Source organism: Cryptotermes secundus, unplaced genomic scaffold (assembly GCF_002891405.2).
Source record: "Cryptotermes secundus unplaced genomic scaffold, Csec_1.0 scaffold537, whole genome shotgun sequence".
Taxonomy (NCBI): Eukaryota; Metazoa; Arthropoda; class Insecta; order Blattodea; family Kalotermitidae; genus Cryptotermes; species Cryptotermes secundus.
This window is the reverse complement of record NW_019740661.1, coordinates 1,991,133-2,010,589: the sequence shown is the minus strand read 5'-3', so window position 1 is coordinate 2,010,589 and position 19,457 is coordinate 1,991,133. Positions and strand designations below refer to the sequence as shown.

The 19,457-nt window shown below is 36.6% G+C and overlaps 2 protein-coding genes across 2 annotated transcripts in view; both read left to right on the top strand.

Annotated features, from left to right (window-relative positions):
• Positions 1-15,235, top strand: part of LOC111872489 (FACT complex subunit Ssrp1) — a 27,190-nt gene extending 11,955 nt beyond the window's left edge. Inside the window, exons 6-12 of the mRNA XM_023866455.2 lie at positions 336-531; positions 1,406-1,538; positions 2,361-2,542; positions 5,989-6,109; positions 7,276-7,464; positions 12,168-12,446; positions 14,773-15,235. Coding sequence (XP_023722223.1) covers positions 336-531; positions 1,406-1,538; positions 2,361-2,542; positions 5,989-6,109; positions 7,276-7,464; positions 12,168-12,446; positions 14,773-14,982 — 1,310 coding nt within the window. The 3' untranslated portion in view covers positions 14,983-15,235. The remainder of the gene's footprint in view (positions 1-335; positions 532-1,405; positions 1,539-2,360; positions 2,543-5,988; positions 6,110-7,275; positions 7,465-12,167; positions 12,447-14,772) is intronic.
• A 2,545-nt stretch (positions 15,236-17,780) lies between these two features.
• The window catches only part of LOC111872505 (huntingtin-interacting protein 1), an 81,900-nt gene continuing 80,223 nt past the window's right edge, over positions 17,781-19,457 (top strand). The window contains exon 1 of the mRNA XM_023866493.2: positions 17,781-17,956. Within this exon, the coding sequence (XP_023722261.1) occupies positions 17,873-17,956 (84 nt within the window). The 5' untranslated portion in view covers positions 17,781-17,872. The remainder of the gene's footprint in view (positions 17,957-19,457) is intronic.

Genomic DNA, 19,457 nt, shown 5'->3' with positions numbered 1-19,457 from the left:
CTTTACTGGCATAAAAGTGTTCAACAATCTGCCACAAAGTATTAAAAACTTGGGCAATGATACTAAAAAGTTTAAATCAGAGTTAAAGAATTATCTACATGCTCATTCCTTCTACTCTTTAGATGAATACTTCAATGTAAATAGAGAATGATGTAAAATTAAGTTATATTAATTTTTAAGCTAAAATTGCCTGTACTTATGTATGTAACATTTTGACTTGTTCTGTATCCAAAGGTACTAACCTGCTTAGGATTTATAGAATGTAAATAAATTCAATTCAATTCAATAATCAGAATTTGGATTGTAAGTTGAGAATTAATCTAAGTTAATATAAGAACTCTTTTATAATTGTTTTTTTTTTTTTTTTTGCAGTCATTCAGGAACTCCTGCTGTTGGCTGTTCTTATAAGGCAGCAGCTGGCTACATGTACCCTTTGGAGCGAGGTTTTATATATGTGCATAAACCACCAGTTCACATCCGCTTTGAAGAAATCAGTAGTGTCAACTTTGCTCGAAGTGGTGGTGGAACTAGGTAGGTAAACTGAATATTTATGGAAACAGTGATGCATAATAGTAGCCTCTTTGATCATATGAGGTAGGTTCCAAAATAATGACGGGATATCCTTCCATTTATCATTGATAGTTTTCATCAGACTGAGCAGTACTAGTATGTGTAACACTCTTAAACTCCCTGTGTAAACATCACATTCTGAGCTCTCTGGATTGTTTGTCTATTTGTCTCTCACACATTCTACAGAGTTGAATGGAAAGGACAGACAACAATATAAACACATACAATTCTTGATTTGTCTAGCCCTTCAGTTGGTATGCTACTCTAGTCAAGCAATGTAAACACACTTTTGTAGCTCTTCTGCCATTTCTCCCTGTTGGAGAAGGGACTGTTTACAGCAGTACCCATTATGTGGCATCTGTGGTCAGTAAAGTTGTGAGGATTTTGAAATTTCAAGAACTGCATTACTCCAGGTTTGGCATGATTGTAAGATTATGTGTGTTATTGCATTGAAAGCAAAAGTACTGTCTAGCAGCAGGTTCTTTCAGAGCAGTTTAAATTCACATGTTAAATTTTGTCAGCATTCATTGTTATATCAAGGTTATAATTCAATGTTGTTATTTTCTTATTCATTGTTATTATTATAGTTAAAGTTGTCTTTCATTTTCTTACATGTACGTAAATATTACTCTGAAAGTTTTAATGTGTTTCAATATAATAAAGTTTTGTGTAATTAATATAATTTTGTCACCTGCTTGTTCTTATTGTACTGACCTTTCACTGCATAAGGACCATCATTCGGTTGTGAAGAACAGAAGATTAGTAATGTTCTGCTTTACGTTTAATTGAGTTGGATGTTGAAGAAATTAATTTTGTCTTATAATGATGTATGCAGGTCATTTGATTTTGAAGTGGAAACAAAATCTGGAGTTGTGCACACATTCAGCAGCATTGAAAAGGACGAATATGGGAAACTGTTTGATTTTATCACTTCCAAGAAACTGAGAGTGAAGAATCGAGGAAAATCTGTGAGTTGAATTAGACATTCCTTCTGCCCAAGGCTTATATCATGTAAGAAAAATGTTTAGAAAAGGGTGTATCACTGGAACAACTTTTAGAATAACTGAAAGAAAACTGGGATATTAAATATGAATTTCTAATTGAACAATTAACAGGAATCCTTCTTATTTTGTGCTGGTATTGTGTTCTGTTATTATTTATTGTAAACATGAAACTTTCTTGCCCTCTGCCATATCCATATTCTTCTGAGCTGCAAAGAACTGTTGCTGTGAGCTATAAATTTATTCTAATGAGAGTATTAATGTTTTAATGTGTGTCTTAACTCTCGCAGATGGTTTGTGCTGTGTTTGGTTTATATNAGGAGAACTGGGTTCCCTTCTACATGGGAAGGGAAACGGCACAAAGTGGTAGCAGAGCGTGGTTCTCGACCCACGTGCGGCAGGGACATACGGCTCAGTCCTATCTTGCATTGGTGCTGGTGTCCAGGGATAGGGACTAACTATCAATTTGGCCCAACTGAATAGGTTCCACCTGAAGATGGAGACAGAATCCATTCTCCAAAACACTGTGTTTTAAATAAAAACAGGACAGTGGATAATGTTCAGAAACACAGTAATTGTACTAATGAGCATTGTTTAGTGAAGAGTTCATTTTATAGCATTAAGTATAAGAAAACTGCAGAAAAAGTGTGTGGATTTTTGTAAGTTGTGTATGGAAATACTGCTTTGAAATAATCTGCTCTTCCAGAGGTAGTGTTCTCATAATTTAGAATACTGAGCAGTTCTGGAGCCATGTTACACAAGAAAGTTCTGAGGTATTTCTTCTTGCAGGATAAGCCATCATATGCAGATGATTTTGGTGATTCAGACCAAGAGGATGAGCCTGACGCTTACCTTGCTAGAGTGAAGGCAGAAGCAGAGGAGAGGGATGAAGGTGAAGGGGGAGAGTCAGAAGAAGAATCCACAGATGAAGACTTCAATCCTGATCAGCAAGAGAGTGATGTTGCTGAAGAGTAAGTTGTGTATATTGTATGTCTATGTACTTAGTTTTCTTTGCTTTTGAAGAAGTATTAGCAAAACATTTCACTCATTAGATGTCAGTCTTATGCTTCAAGTCTTTTTTCCCTGAAGTAGTCATGAATTATCACCAACACATACCAACAGTTGGGAGTGAGAGTTTACATGAAATTAGTAATGATAATGGAGTTAAGGTAGTAAACTTTGTATCCAAAAATCTGATTGTCAGAAGTACAGTGCTCCCACATCGTAACATTCTTAAATTTGCTAGACATCTCCCAATGGAAAAGAAACACAATGAGACTGACCACATTTTGATAGAAAGGAGATGGCAGTTAAGCATGCTTGATAGCTGATCTTTTAGGGAAGTGGACTGTGACAGTGACCACTTTCTGGTGGTAGCAAAAGTTAGGGAGAGACTGGCAGTGTTTAAACAAATAAAGTGCAAATTTCACATGGAGAGGTTCAATCTCAAGAAACCAAACGAGGTAAGGAACAATGTGTTAAAATCTCAAATAGATTTACAGCACTGGAAAACTTAGATGATGATGTGGATATTAATAGAGCTTGGGAAACTATTAGAATATAAAAATTTCAGCCAAAGAAAATCTAGGTTATTATGAGTTGAAGAAGCAGAAGCCATGGTTTGACAAAGGATGTTCAGAACTATTAAATCAGAGGAAACAGTGCAGATTCCAATAGTTTTAGGATCCAAGCCATATAAATGGTGACAGCCTGAACAGTATAAGACGTGAAACTAGCAGGCATTTCAGGAATAGAAAGAGGGAATGTGTGAAGGACGAACTTAATGAGCTTGCAATGAACAGTAAGAGCAAGAACATTAGAGACCTGTACAGAGGAATAAATGAATTTAAGAAGGGTTACCAACCTAGAACTACATAGTGAAAGCTGAGAATGGTGATCTGCTTTGGTTTTCTTTATACCTTGTTTTGAAAGATAATATAAAAATAATATTTGAACACTTTACTATGTAAATGTAGGTGAAAGTATGATTCTTCCTTTATTTTATGATGCTTTATCAACTGATATTTTTATGTAACTTCTGTAAGATGAGATGGTGACTGTAACTGATGAATGGAAAGGATGAGAAAGAAAGTGACTGTAGTCCGTTTCAAGGTATTGTCACAGCATTCACCTGGGTGGACTGACAGAATGGTACATACCTAGTTATGCTGTTTCTTCAGCCATTCAATAAGAGTCTTGTTTCTTTTTTTCTAGAGCTCTCAGTCTGGGTAATTCATTTTCAACTATGTTGCACATTACAGTAACATTGTTCTTGGTCTCAAATTGACACATGTACTTTCTGGCTGCTTCCAGTCCTTTCAGTGCATCCAAGAATGTTGCTTTGTTTTCTGCAACTTCCTCTTCTTCTGGCATAGTCAAATGTTGATCTAACACCTGGGTGATACTCTGGAGTCCACAAACCTCAAGAGTACTCTAAGAGTTTGTAAAATATGCCAGTCATTCTCTGCATCTTCGCTGAGTTTCACTGCACTGTTGTCATTGCTGCTGACATGATCGTTTGAGAAACCACACTTCACAAAGCAGTTCTTGATTGTAGTGGGTTTTATTACTCTTCAGGCTTCTGCTATGAAGTGCATTCCAGACAACATATACAGCTTCATCTCTGTAGCATCTTGGAGCAGTCTCCTGTCTATCATGGCTACAGTCTTTGAATCAGCTGCTTTCTGTAATGGCACTTGAATGGATATGTGAATCCTAAGTCTAAAGGCTCTAGGTGGCTGGTACAGTTAGCTGAGAGAAATACAATTTTATGTTTCTGAGAAATGTCATGTTCTTTGGACGGGCAGCACACTGATCATTGTAAAACAAGATTTTTGCAGTTTTTAGCACCCATTTTTATATCTAGTTTTATGAGGTATTCTTCAGATATTTTGGTAGTGATCCAATAATTTGTATTAGCTTCATATTTTGTAGACAGTTTCTTGACGTTATTAAATCTCTGTGGACTTCTGTATTTTTCAGTTACAAGAGATAGTAGTTTATCACTACCATCAGCATTACATGCAAGGTGTACAGTAATCCACTGTATAATTTTAAACAAATCTCCTCAAAAAGTGAGGGTTTTTGTAGGTTACAGTTTGACAAATAGACTGGTCTCATCAGCATTGTGTGAACCAGTTTTTTGCATTAATCATTTGATGTTCCATTCTTCTGCATTTTCTGGGTTAACACCTCTGCTCTCACCTGATAGAATTTTATAAATAATGTCTCTTAAATTTGTTGATCCATCCATTAGAAGCTGAAAAGTTGGCTATTCTGAGATGAGCAGCATTGTGCAAGGCCTTCTCCTTGAGGTGGGTGCCATCTGTGGAAGCATTACTCTCACATGCTTTGTTAAACCATGCAGCAAATGCAGATTCTGGTTTCTCCATTGCAAACATTGCAGTGATTTCTGCTGCTAGAGAAGGGTCCACGCTGGATGTAACTGCTTTCAAAATCTTGACGGTTCTTCACAATATTGCTTAGCATGGGCACAGAAAGTCTCAACCATGATTCCAGCTAAACATGTACCAATATCTGCATTGACTTGTGCTAAAATATTTATTTTATCACTTACTCTAAGTGATTTTCATTTTTTATTATTGCCCTTATTAGTCCTCTTGCTGTGAAATTCATTTTAATTGACAGTAAAATTTGGTGTCCACAAGTGAATTCATATGGTCACTGGAAGATTGAAGAACTGAACTTGGGTGCACTTCTCTTGAATGTTTCACTCATGAACACACACTTGCTATGATGTAGTGGTCATTTTTTGGATCACTTATGAATATCAAGCATAGGAGGGATACACAGCTCTCATTGAGTTACAGTTATACTAAGATGCAATAGGATCAAAGCTGGCCTAACACATGAGCTTCTTGGACTGCAGTGGTGGAAGAATCCTTCATGCATAATAGGCCTTAGTGAAGCCACATGGTGGACATGTATCAGTTGCAGCTGTGCATCAGTCAGTTGGTAGTATGTATTAGACTGAACCATATGCTACTTCAAACAGGGAAGGAAGTCCATTGTCTTGAAAAAGAAATTATTAGAACTGAACTACACAACATAAAATTGGCTGAACTTTCATAGTCAGTACTGGAAAAATAAAGTGCAAGTTCAGGGAAAACATGAAATTGAGAAAGTGTAAAATCCATTAAAAATTTAACATTATAGTTATAGGTGTTTGGCTGGGACATTGCAAAAAGTACATATATTTACAAAAATGTAGAAACTGGGATTGTAAAATAAAAGTTTTATTATATGTATTAACATTTCCTTTGTTCAAGTTTTTCGCTAGCTTAGTGTTTTAATTGTTTGCCTCCTAACATTAATTTTATGGTTCAATATTTGATGTAGCTTGGATCTTTTACATTTTGTAGCAACTAATAGAATTCTGTTAACTTTTCCATTTCAGGTATGACACTAATGCCTCGGCGTCAGATTCTGATGAAGGGTCAGGTGAATCAGATAAGGAGAAAAATAAGAAGAAAAAAGAGAAAGAGAAGGAGAAAAAACCAAAGAAAACAAAAACAGTGGTGAGTACTGAAAGTACATTAGTCATGAGTTGTTGGTATTTGGTTAAATGCTGGTTCAAAGTACAATGTTCTCTTCATGAAGAATATTTAAGAAGTTGGATGATGCAGTGGTAACCTGTCTTATTTACATTTGAAGGTGCCCAGTTTAAATCCTAGCTGGGAACTAGTTATTTGTATGGCTTCCTGCAATCTCTGAATGAATATTTTTGTAGTATCTTAACATAGGCCATAACCACTTCATTGCTATATCATTCATTACCATCATGTCATACCTCATATGATCCTAGATGGCTGCTTAAGCACAAATATGTTAAATGGAGATGTTTTCACTTTGCTGAGGACAGATAAGTATGAAATTATCCTAAAATGATAGCTTCAGAATATTTTTATATTTCCTTCCTGTCTAAAAGCCTAAAGATGCAAAAGTATACTTTTACATTTTGTTTTATATGAATATGAAACTTAGCCTTTGCCTCATTTGAAAAATATGGATCGAGGGTTATGAAGAGGATGTTCATAATTTGTATGCTTCAACGAATATTACTGTGGTTATAAAATCAAGGAGGATGAGAAGGGTAGGGCATAGCATTTGTGGAGAGATGAAAAATGTGTACAGAATGTAGTCAGGAAGTCTGGAGGGTTAGACACCACATAGGAGACCCAAGCATAGATGGGAGGACAGTCTTCAAATGCATTTCAAAGATTGGGTGTCTGGGTGTGGAATGGATTTAACTGGCCTAGGACAGAGTCCAGTTGTGGATTCTTGTGAACATGATAATGATCCGTAAGACTTCCATAAGCAACAATGGGTGGCTGAAGGTCTCTGCTAGATGTATTTGTAGTAATTTAAAATCCTAGTTTCACTTTTATTATCATTCTGAACTTAGGGCCCTCATAATATGCTTGGTGCCTTTCTGCTTTCTCATATCTGTGATGATACTTGTAAAATAAATAGCTTCTGAATGCTCATTTCCAAATCTCCCTCTCTCATAAGTTTTAGAGAATACTCATTTTCTTGGGTTATTGTTCCCAGCATTTGCAACTGAACTAAATGGCATCATGCCTCCTGAAAATTAATAGCAGTCTGAGATTGGTAAATTCATGAGGTTCTTAGTTGGAAATATTTTTAATTTATTCACACATCACTGTAATATGTTGCTTTCCAGTCTGAGAAGCCTCGAAAGAAGCAAGCAAAGAAAGAGAAGGATGAAAATAAACCTAAACGGCCTCCAACAGCATTCATGTTGTACCTGAATTCAAACAGAGACAAGATCAAGTCAGAAAACCCTGGTATTGCTGTTACTGACATTGCCAAGAAAGGCGGAGAGATGTGGAGAGATCTGAAAGACAAATCGGTATGTCTTTTATATGCATTTACATACTTGTATTAATGTGAAAATTCAAAGCCTAGAAAAGTAGTAGACAAGCAAGGAAAGAATAAGAGCCAGCGAGACACTGATGACAGAAAACAACAGAAATATTTCTTCTATCTCTTCACTGTGCCTTTTGTTTCTGTGCCTGTATATGTGTTATATGACTGTTCTGCTGCTCAGAATGGATCTGACCTGCCATTTATACAAAGTGCATTATTATTAATTTTTCTGCTGAGATAGGTTTAATTATTATATAGAACCAGACAGGTGATAGGTGTTTAGAAAACATATGTACATAGTAGATTAAAATTAAATAAATAGAGGTATACATAGATTTTAACCCATGTATGGGAATCAAAGAAAAAACCAGGCATTTTTTATATTTACCAGCTATTATTGTAGTGACCAAAAGTCTCAAGCCATGCAAATAACAGTTTAGCAACACTGACCACTCATTGTCAACATCACCCAAAAGCAGATGGTCAGTGATAAATTGGTCAAATGGAATTTATTGGATTGTAATTTTCAAGCTAATGGGCTGATAAATGAATGAGAATATGATCATCATTATGAATGACAATTTGTTTACACAAGGAATCTAGGGTTTTTAGACATTAAGAAAAATAAAAACTCTGGTTTTAGTCCTCAAGCGAACTGTACTGATTGAGCACCCGCTTGCTTGTTGGCGAAATAAGTGCCAACTTTAGTGGACAGAGGGTGTCACATGGTCAGCACAATGAATCCCCATGGCCGTTAACCTCGGTTTTCTAGGCTGGAGCTGCCATTTCCTTGAGCTAGCTCCTCAGTTATCCTCATGAGGCTGAGTGGGCCCCATTCCAGACCCACTACTTCTCAGAAAATGTGGTAGTGCCGGGAATCGAACACGGAACCTCTGGGTCTGTAGGCAGGAACTCTGACCACTAGACCACAGAGGTGGTCTGACATTCGGAAAAATGCTTAGAAATAAATTAAAATACAACCTTTAGAAGGGAAGCATAGTTTATTTTATGCAAGCAATCATAATAGACAGTCTGTAAAATACAAAACTTAATCAGTCTTCATTGTTTCCCCATATATATTGTGATAGGACTCCTAAAGGTCAGAATTTGTGTCAGTCAGAGGCATCCGTTGCTAAGCAGTGGCTTGTTAAAACATGTTGCTGTGGCAACAAATACACATACAACAGGAGAGGAACTCTTGGGAGTGGTGTTTTCTAATCAGTCTGATACAAAGAGAGGCAGCAAGGCACAGAGCTGGAGCATCAATGACATTTCCCGAGCTAGACATCACTGCAGGACTGTCTGAGAGAGAGGTGATCCAGCTGTATGTCCTGGCAGTGGCATTGGGGAGACCCTCCTCATCTTGAAGGAAATGTTAGTAGAGTTGACTCTGGGATGGCATCCTCTTATAACTTGGGTGCTCATCACCAAGATCACTGACAAGTTCATCCAATGGCTGGATGTCTTGCACATCTATGATGAATCTGGATTTGGAACCCCTTATGCCATAGCAGGGTGAAAACAGAGGTGCTGTTGTGCCCTGGGTCACAACCATGTTGATCTACTTACATGAAGAGAAGCAGCAAGGTGGTAGCAACTTGGTGTGGTAGAGTTATAACAGTGTAGCAGAAGGTCCCCTGGAGGCAGTGGATAGCCTCTTGGTACTGGGTTTCAGGGCTGCCAACTAAGCTGGAATGTGTAGGGCAAGAATGCCAGTTTAACCCTGAAAGGCTGTGCCCTGTCAGGATGGCTGGAGATCACTGGCAATGGAGGCATACAAACAGAGGTGCATTGCCCAAAAGAGCTGTGGCTGGGGAAACAGTCTGTCCTAAGAAGGGTGCATTTGGACAACAGTAGTGCAAAGCTGATTTCACAGAGACTGAAGACTAGATGAAGTCCAAAGTTAAGAGGAGAAGTAGTGGGGCCAGTATGGCTTTGTGGTACTATTTGTGATGGTGACCATAGGTGTAACAGAGAGATCCCCTCAGAGTGGAACAGTTGGCAGTACATCTGTAGGCTTCATGGGATGAGCAGCAATATGACATTATGCTTAAAAGCTTGAATTTTGGACTCAAGGAAGTGTTACATGTTAAAACATATCTCTCTGGCAGTAAATGCAGACAGCAGTAGAGGAACTGTTGGTGGCAATGTTTTCTAATTGGCCGAACACAAAACTATAATTCACTTATCGATCTGAACCCAGTGCCTAGTCTCTGACCTAATGTAAGTTTTTATTGTGCAGTTTTGCAATACATTGTCAGGTGTTAACATGTTGTATGATCATAAGCAATGTAGTGGGTAATGAACAAGCTAGCGTTCCTTTTTGTTAATGTATCATGTCTATTATATGAGTATAGGAAATACTTTGATATGGCTGTATAATGTGTAGTGCACTGTAAACAGGAGATGGTTTATGGTTGACTATGTGTTTGTGTTATATATGTGGGAGATTGTGTTAAACGTCACCTTTGTCATGTCACTGAGTAACATGTAGGACTGAAAGGGATACAAGAGAAAGCAGGAGAAGTTCATTTCATATCATTTCATTTATTCACCTTCCGTAAATCCTGTCGAGAGTACATTTTCGTGTGGATGTGGAGATCATCCTTGTTACAGTCACAACTAAGGATTGCAGTTGTCATCCAGTAGCATGCACATTTGTATAAAATACTGATAAACATATACAATATAATAAATAAGTTAATTTTAGTAGTAAAAGTAATGGCAAACCTCATACAATTTGTACAGTTTTATGCAAATCTATTAATTAAAAATTCAGTAGTTAAAACATAATGTCATTAATGAGTCTTGTGTAACATACATCAATTATATAATAAATTGAAACAAAGACTAGTATACAGTAATATAAAAATTGTGTATATCTAAAATAAGCATCTAAAAACCAGAAAACTGACTGACAGCCTTGTCTCCCTTTAATTGTAAAGCAAGACAACTACTCTCACCTTAAGATTTATAACCAAAATATTCCTGTAAAGAATAAAAAGAATGTAAGTATAAACATTGTTTTAATTGTACCTCAAAACTCTTGGTGTCACTCAATATATCCTTAATATGTTGTGGTAGATTATTATAGACCTTTGTTCCTAAACAGTAAACTCCCTTTTGGTATTTACTCAAATTTACAAGAGGCTGATGGAGATTATTTTGCTGTCTGGTATTTATTCTATGAATCTCTGAATTTACTATGAATTTATTTATGTTTTTTATCACAAAGAGCATAAGAGACAGTATGTACTGAGATTCCAGAGGTAAGATTTCTAATTCTCTAAATAAATTCCTGCATGAATCCCTCCTTCTGCGTCCCAACATAATTCTAATTATATTCTTTTGCATTCTAAAAATTTTTATACTTTGGGGTGAGTTACCACAAAAGGATAAACCATAATTTATAATAGAATTAAAATAAACCATTTTTAAGGTATTTATGGACGTATATGGTTTAAGTGATCTTATTATGTAGCAGACTGCACTTAGTTTAGAACTAATATACTCAATGTGGTATTTCCAGCTCGTTGTGTCATCAATTCAAGAAATTTAGTATTGGATATAGATGTAATTTGTTTTTTATCATATACAATTTTTATTTCAGATTTAAAATTTTTATTTCTAGCTGTAAATTGACTGTAGTGGGTTTTGTTAAAATTTATAGAAAGTTTGTTTACTTTGAACCATTCATTTATACTATGAAAAATATTGTTTATATTTACACAGAGATCATCATAGTTTGAACTTTTAACTAGCAAACTAGTATCGTCTGCAAATAATACAGGTTTTGGGTAAATCATTTATATAAATGAGAAATAACAATGGACCCAGAATCGAACCCTATGGGACATCATGTCGAAAATTCATTGAGATTAAGATTTATATTTGTAATTAAAACCTTTTGATATCTGTTTCTGAAATAAGATTCAAGCTATAGTTTAGTTTTACCTTTTATCCCATAGAACTCCAATTTCAACAACGGAACCTCATGATTAACACAATCGAAGGCCTTTTCGAGGTCACAAAAAATGCCTCCTATTAAGTTTTTGGTGTTTAAGGTCTTACAGATTTTATACACTAACTTGTATATAGCCGCATCTGTTGAAGATTTTGTTCTAAAACCAAATTGTTCTTCCACTAAAATGTTATTGTTATTTAAGTGCTCAATCAATTGAATGCTCATAGCTTTTTCTAATACCTTAGAGAACAAAGTTAAAAGTGACATAGGCCTATAGTTGTAAATATTATATGAAAGTTTGTAAAACAAATTATGAGACTGCTCATTCAATTTTCAGTGGATGTTATGCAAGTTTAGTACAAGAAACTGTTGTACAGGAGCATTCAAGGATATATGTGAAAATATTGGCTATAAATGATCAGGCATTGTCAATTTATCAAATGTACAAAATTATTCATTATAACACCGTGAGTTAGACATTACCTAAAAGGGGAGCATGTTGTTGAGTCTCAAAGGGGGAGGGTTATTGCTGACAGAGACAGGCCAATGTTGACAGTCTCCAAGGGGAGTAGTCATTGTTGACAGTGACTAGGTAGTCTGTGACATTGCCCAATTTTAATCTTTGGCCAAAACATACATTATCACATTATTTTGTGTGTGTACTTATGATTACTTTATTAAAACTTTGCGTCAGTAACAGAAGTTTTGTGTTCCTTCCTCAGGAGTGGGAAGGTAAAGCAACCAAGCTGAAAGAAGAATATGCTAAAGCAGTGAAGGAGTATGAAGCATCAGGAGGAGGAGGAGGAAGTGATTCTAAGGAGAAGAAGAAAGATACAAAGAGGAAAGAAACGACTCCCAAGTCATCTCCAACCAAATCTGGGAACTTTAAGAGCAAGGAATATATAAGTGATGTAGATACCAGCAGTTCTAATGAAAAGGATGATAATGAAGACAAGAAAGAGAAGAAAGTGTCCAAGAAACCACCAGCAGCTAAGAAACCGGTGAGTTGGTTGTATGTTGTTAGGTTGAATGGACATAATTGTTATGAAGAGATGCAGAGAAACAGAAGTCTACAACCATATAAATGTCACATTTGCAAGAATATACTTGGCAGAATACAGTGAAATATCTCTGATTTGTAGGGCTTTGGGCTGAAATATTATGACTTTTGAATTATCCAGTTTTTATCACTAACATTATTGTTATTACTCTTATAATTTGTGCACTTTTTAATAACAAAATTTGTACCTGAAAATTAAGGTGTGGAAGACATGTAAATACAGAGCTGGGATAGCTCGGTATAGCCATGGGCTATGGGCAGAATTGTTGAGAATTCTGGATTTGGTTCCTGGAAGGGCAAGAGAGTTTTCTCTTCCCCACATTGTCCAGACTGGCCCTGGGGCTCACCCAGCTTCCTATCCAGTGGGTACCAGGGCCTCTTTCATGGGAAGTAAAGAGGCCAGGGTGTGAAGCTGATCAGTGAGCTTCAGCTAATGCCAAGGTTAAGAATGAATGGAGCTCTGTCTTCACTTCCTCATGTGTCTTTATGGATTTGTGCTTAATTAATTAAACATGGACAGTTTTACCTTCAATATACAAGGGCTGTTTGGAAAGTAACCTGTTTGTTTTAGGCAGCTAAAGTGGGAGTGGGGGAGAGCTCGCACATCTGAGCACATAAGTGGTCACCTATTGTTTTTTATTGTCTCTAGTGAGTGAGTTATGATGTGTCCTGTAATTCAGCATTTCTCAACTGCTGGGCTGCAGCCTGCTACTGGGCCCTGGTATCAATTATACAGGGCCTTTGTCTTATAAAAAAAAAGAATTTACCAGTCTGCGGCCTCACAAATGTTGAGAACCATTGCTGTAATTGATAATCTCGTCAGCTGCGAAATTCACACTGTTATCCGCTTTCTTTATGCTTAATCATGAGTGCTGCTGCAGAAATCCATTGTGAATTATGTGCAGTTTACTGCCAAAAGGTAATGCGTGAAGGAGCTGTAAGACAGTGATGTAGAATGTTCAAAATTGGTGAAAAAATGTTCACAGTGAAGAGCAAAGTGGTTGGCCATCTGTAATGAATGATGATCTAGTTCTTTGTGTTGACCAAAAAACTTGTGAAAGACAGTTTCACAATTTCAGAAATTTCATGTGGATTTCCACAAATTTTACTCGCTGTTCTCTACAAGGTTATCAAAGTTACACTATGCTATCACAAGTTTTGTGGAAGATGGGTTCTGAAAATGGTAATATTTGTTATCTTGTTAATTCTATCTTGTCTTATGTTCAGGTAATCATCTTCATAACATAATGCATACAGATTTATTGGGTGTGAATTATTGCATTCGAAACAGAAAATACAGTGGGTATGCAATGTTATCATGTGTTCTTTGTTTGAAAAAAGTTAGGAAGCACAGTGAAAGCTCAGTGGCCTGGATAGGACACACATTATATCAGTTGGCTTATTTTTATTCACTTAATTTAAACACTGAGATTTTGCGTTGTTCAATGTTTGCTCCTTATTTAAAAATTGTCCCTCTGCTAGATGCGCAGCAGCTGCTAATGCTGTCTGCAGGGATGTTGACGTATTCAGAGCCAGGAATGTTCTACCCAAACAAATTTTAAATATAGTATAACTGCTAGTATTATTATTATTTGCATGCCCAGTAAAACAAAATGAATTACGTATATTATTATTATCCTCTGAAAATCTATACTATTCATTTCATAATTAAATATTTATGTTTCATTCCTCAATTTGTAAAAACACTTAGTTTAATGATAATGAAATTATTATTACTGTTATAATTATCAGTTATTTGTTTGTTTACTTTTACTTTTATTCATTATTATTTCTTCCAAGTGTTAACCTGTAATTTGTATTTGACTTTTAGTAATTTTTTCTATAATGAAATTCATTCATCTGCACTGTGCTGTGTCTGTAATTGGCCTTGCAGCTGTTGACTCGGCACATTAATAATAAAGAATTGAATTGAATTAATTTAATGTTTATTAGAGCCAGAATAGCTCAATTGATAAAGAGAGGGGCTATGGGCTCGAAAGCTTTCTTTTCTCCATATTGTCCAGACCAGCTTGGGGGCCTGCCCAGCCTCTCATCCAATGGGTACTGGGGGCAATATCTCCATGGTTAAAGCAGCTGAGGTGTGAATCTGATCACTCAGCTCATAGTGCTGAGGTCAAGAATGGTGGAACTATACCTCCACTCTCCCATATGTGTTCATGGCGTGGTTCATAATTAATTAAGCATAGGAACAACCTTACCTTTTTACCTAAGTTAATGTTTATAATGCTTTTTTATTGGTTTTACAGAAACTGGAAGAAGTGAAGAGGGAGAGAGATAATGAAACTAAAGTGAAAAAAGAAAAGAAAGCTTCTGATGATGAGCAGGCAGATCAGAAGAAGAAATCAGCTTCAGCAAAAGTTAAGAAAGAGTCAGATGATGATATGGATGAACCAATAGAAAGTACTCCACCGACCTCAGACAATGAAGCATCTGGCTCTGGATCTGATAGTGGCTGAGTTTCACTGGAAGACAAGAATGAGACACCCATCATATGACTGAATATTAGAGAAGCCACAGTTATTCCAAATGTCAAACCATTTCTACAGTTATGTCTCAATAAAAAATTGCAATTTATTTTCTTGTTATGTTAACCATACACATGCCTCTTGACACAACTTGTAAGAAATTTCTGGTTTTTCTGATTCATTATGTTTATTTTAATTTATGATGTCTGGTCTACATTCCATGGAATATATTACAATAGATTTATTTTGCATTCTTTATTCTGATTCTGATATATGTTTCAATGAAACAGTAATTTGATATGTATCAAAATATAGCTTAATGGACTACAATAAAAATGCTGATTTAAGAACTGTAAGGTGAAAACAGTGTACTCAGAATTAAAAGCTGTGAAATCACAAATTAAGGGATGAAAATAACTTCCACATTTTAGGGCTCTTTGAAACATGACATGCCAGAGATATGCAGCTGAGGTCGTTGCATCTGAAGGAGCCAGTTCAAAGGTATCACAGCATCAGAACAAGTTCCCTTGACTTTCTCTGAATTAACCCGACGTCTATTTTACCATTCTGTGCATCAAGGACAGGGACAATGACACACTTATTTATTAGTAAAAGTGATAATGTTTAACATAAAATGTGTTTTCCGCTAACATATTCTGTTACAGAAAATTATCATATTTACGAATAAATGTTGTAAAATTATGTAAAAAATGAGAGCCCAAGTGTAAATGAATAACTTTTGTTAGAATCTTAGCATTAATGGCTGGACAGCAATTCTCAGAGTTGGTTGCCTGTGAATACAGCATTATGCTTGAAACACATTATAACCCTCAAAGCTGAATCTCAGAAAATAATTTAAACATCGTTTTGTCTTAGTGATTTCCATTTTATTTATTCTTACAAATTGCCTCTCACCAGATTTATCAGTTATGGCAGAAACTAAATTTCACGCTATAAAATGTAAAAAGAAACATTTGTCTGTTGTTACTGAGGGAACTTGAAGGAAACAACAAATGCATGAACTGTAATAGTGAAGTGTTGTAGTTATGAAGCTCCACATTATGCAGTTTGTCATAGCTTTAGCACTTGAATACAAAAATATATGGTTTAGATAGCGATTTTTCTGTTTTCCACCTCATGCAGACTGGTTCTGTGGCCTGCCCAGGCTCCTCGTGAATGGGAACCAGGGAGAGGAGGGACAAAGTGGCTAGCTTGTGAAATTTTATTAGCTCATTTTATGCTGAGAGTAAGAAAGTATGGGAGCTATAACTCGACTTATCCATAAGTATTTATGTTGAGGTGTTTGATAGGGAAAACGTTAACCTTTCTGTGCATTTCAAGACAAGTTCACCAGGTTCTGTAGTTTCATATAAAAGGGCTTGGGAGGGGATTTTAAAAGTAAACGTTGATGATATGAGAAGTCTGTATAGTGCGAAATATTTAATTGTGAAAGTTACGTGAATAATACTGATTTAATTTATATTATATATAACATGCATAATGATTAATTAAATATTTCACACTACATAGATTTCTCATATCATCAATGCCCACACACACACAGGGTGACCCAGGAGGAAAGGTGAATATTCTGGGAGGTCTAGTATCAGTCCTAAGCAAAAAAAGGTATATGTGCATGTGTCCTATTCTGAACAGTTTCTGAGATAGAGCTATTTTGCCGTACAGTTCCAGATTTTTTTTTTCTGAGAAAGAGATATATACTATTTCTAATACTGGCACATATTGTTCAAGTGACAGAGTTGGTATAGTTTACCTTGTATAGAACATTTTTGAAAATTCCACTGTCCGTAACAGTATACTTTGCAACTTGTGTGAGGACATGGAGTGTTGCTTGTCTGAGTGCATCTTGACATTTGCTTCTGCAGGCAATAACATAAAATAGCTCTGTCTCGGAAACCATTCAGAATAGCACACGTACATACACTTTTTTGCTTGGAATGACTGATACTATGACCCCCCAGAATACCTGATATTTCCTCCTGGGACATTCTATACATATACATATATATATAATGCAAACTGAAGTTGGCGAGTGTAACGCCACTATTGACTAAGAAATTCTCATGGCAGTGAAAATTAAGATTACAGTCTGTTGGAATAGAACTCCATAGTGTCACATTCCAGAAGACTAATCTAGACCAAGTCTATGTTTCATATTTTGTTGCTTTGTTATCTCCCATATGAAATTTCATCATTTGACAGAGGATGCCTTAAAAGGACATCACACATGCCAAAAGGAAGGAAATGCAGGCTATTCAATCAGTCATGTACATTTCAAAATATGCAGGAGAAATTAACCTGTTGGCCCAAAGTATTTATTTGTGCACTATAGAATTATAAGTGTTTTTTACGTCCTACGTTTTTTTAAACACTTGGCGTCTGAGGTACAGATTTTATTTTTTCGTCCGTAGGAAGTTTCGGTGTTACTGTGGAGGTTTCTAATAATGCGCCATTGATATTACTTTGCGACGTTGTTCATAGATAGGGCACTCGCACAGTTCCCNNNNTCAACAAATGTCAGGAGATATATAGTGACCAACATGATTGTAGGAAGGAGATAAAAAAACTGATTCTTCACAATACAGCTTTGTATGTCAAAATTGCTTAATTAGATTTTAAATTTGTATAGCAAATATATTACATCACAATGGGATGTGACCATTGACACCTGGTTTCACTCAGCGAATGGGAAACCTTTATCAACGTCAAAGTTCAAGACGTTCAAGACATTGAGCTTCTCTACCTGAAAGTTGGCGACACTGAGCGTGGAAAACTAGTTACGGAAGGAGCCATAAAAGCAGAGAGAACGGTCGGTCTGTATATTATTATTATAAGGTTATTGCGTGTGTTGTGATGTGATATGGCATCATTATCGCTACCCAGAGTTCTGCAACAGCGGAAAACAAGTCTCGAACAAGAAAGAGAAAATTTTGAAAAGTGCCAGGTAGGTTTGGTATTTTTATCACATTAATGATCTAAAATCTGACGGATCGTTTACTCCACTTTCATTCGTGTTCTTACAGACGTTACATGTGCGTGATTGACGTTTACAGTCTACCCGTATTACTTAGTGTTGTATGTGAACGGTTGCTTACAGTTTGTAACATAGCTTCGACGCAGACAAAAAAAAAATTGTGATCATACTCTTCCTACAATCAGATTGTTTTATTTGTTCCTGGCTGTTGCCACTGGAATCCATTAACTACGAGGATTAAGATTTGGAAATTTGTTTTCATTCTAGTCTGTAATACATTAGGTACAAAATATCTTCGTTTTTCTTTGGTGAATATTTTCGTTTTATGCCCTACGAAATACAATTTCTTGCTTTGTATAGCCGGTTGGAGAAGTCTTGAAGTAATTTCAGGCCTCAATTTCTCCCACGCCTTCTATCAGTGCACAGACAAAACGAGGTGCATCACACATTTGTACTGTTTGTTTTGACTTCAAAGATATGTGATGTATAAAGTATATGTCATCTTTACTGGTAAAATTACTTAGTAGCCCGCCACTGTGTAAGTGGAAATGGATGTTGATTGTAACATTTGGTTTGGTTAGTACGGAAACCCGTAATAGATTTGTCAGTGTAAGTCCAATTCCTCAGATGCTCCACCGAAAGTAAAAGGATGGAGAATACGATTTCACCCATCGTGAAAGTAACCGTCCTTGACCCCGAGGGAAGTAATTGGAAGAAACTGTTTAGGCGGATAAGTTAAAATTAGCTCAGAAATTCACGCGCATGGACCGTCTGTCTGCTTAGCTACAATCAAGCGAGATTTTAAACATTTGCAATGTTTGGATAGTCTTACCTCTTTGGATATAAAGCCGTGTAGTCCGGCGAAAGTCAGCTGATGTTTCGGAGGAATATATCGCTTGCATCATCAGGGTCGAAGTGTAAATCAGGCATGAAGCCAGCAGAAGCTTGTTGCCAGCTTCTGCTGGTTTCATGCTTGATTTGCATTTCGACCCTGAAGGTGGAAGCGATATGTATTGTCGTTCCCGCCTCGTGATTGACTGTCCACATCTCGTTCCACGTGTTATGGTTGGGAAGTAAACGATGCTTATTAGATGGCCCCTCAAGTAGAAGTTGACGGGAGGGAGATTGATTGATCACGGAGGCTACGCACTGTCTAAATACCTCATGACCGCTCATGACATCGCTAGAAGAATGGGCGGGAACCCAGTCATGCCGTACCCACTCTGTCGCGTTGCTAGTACTAGGTTGCCCAGCAGTTGCCATGATTGTTCAGATAGAAACGAAATAGGAGGCCCCTGATTCCCGCCGAGACATATATTGCAAATTGCTGCTAGAATCGTGCTTCTTGAAAGGAATGTTGAATTTTCATCAGCCCACGTGAGCTGGTTACAAGCATTGAAAATACAATTCCGTGTGAAGCATGCAACACACGGCCGAGAAGTGTTAAGCCGGGTCCAGACCTGTTGCGTAT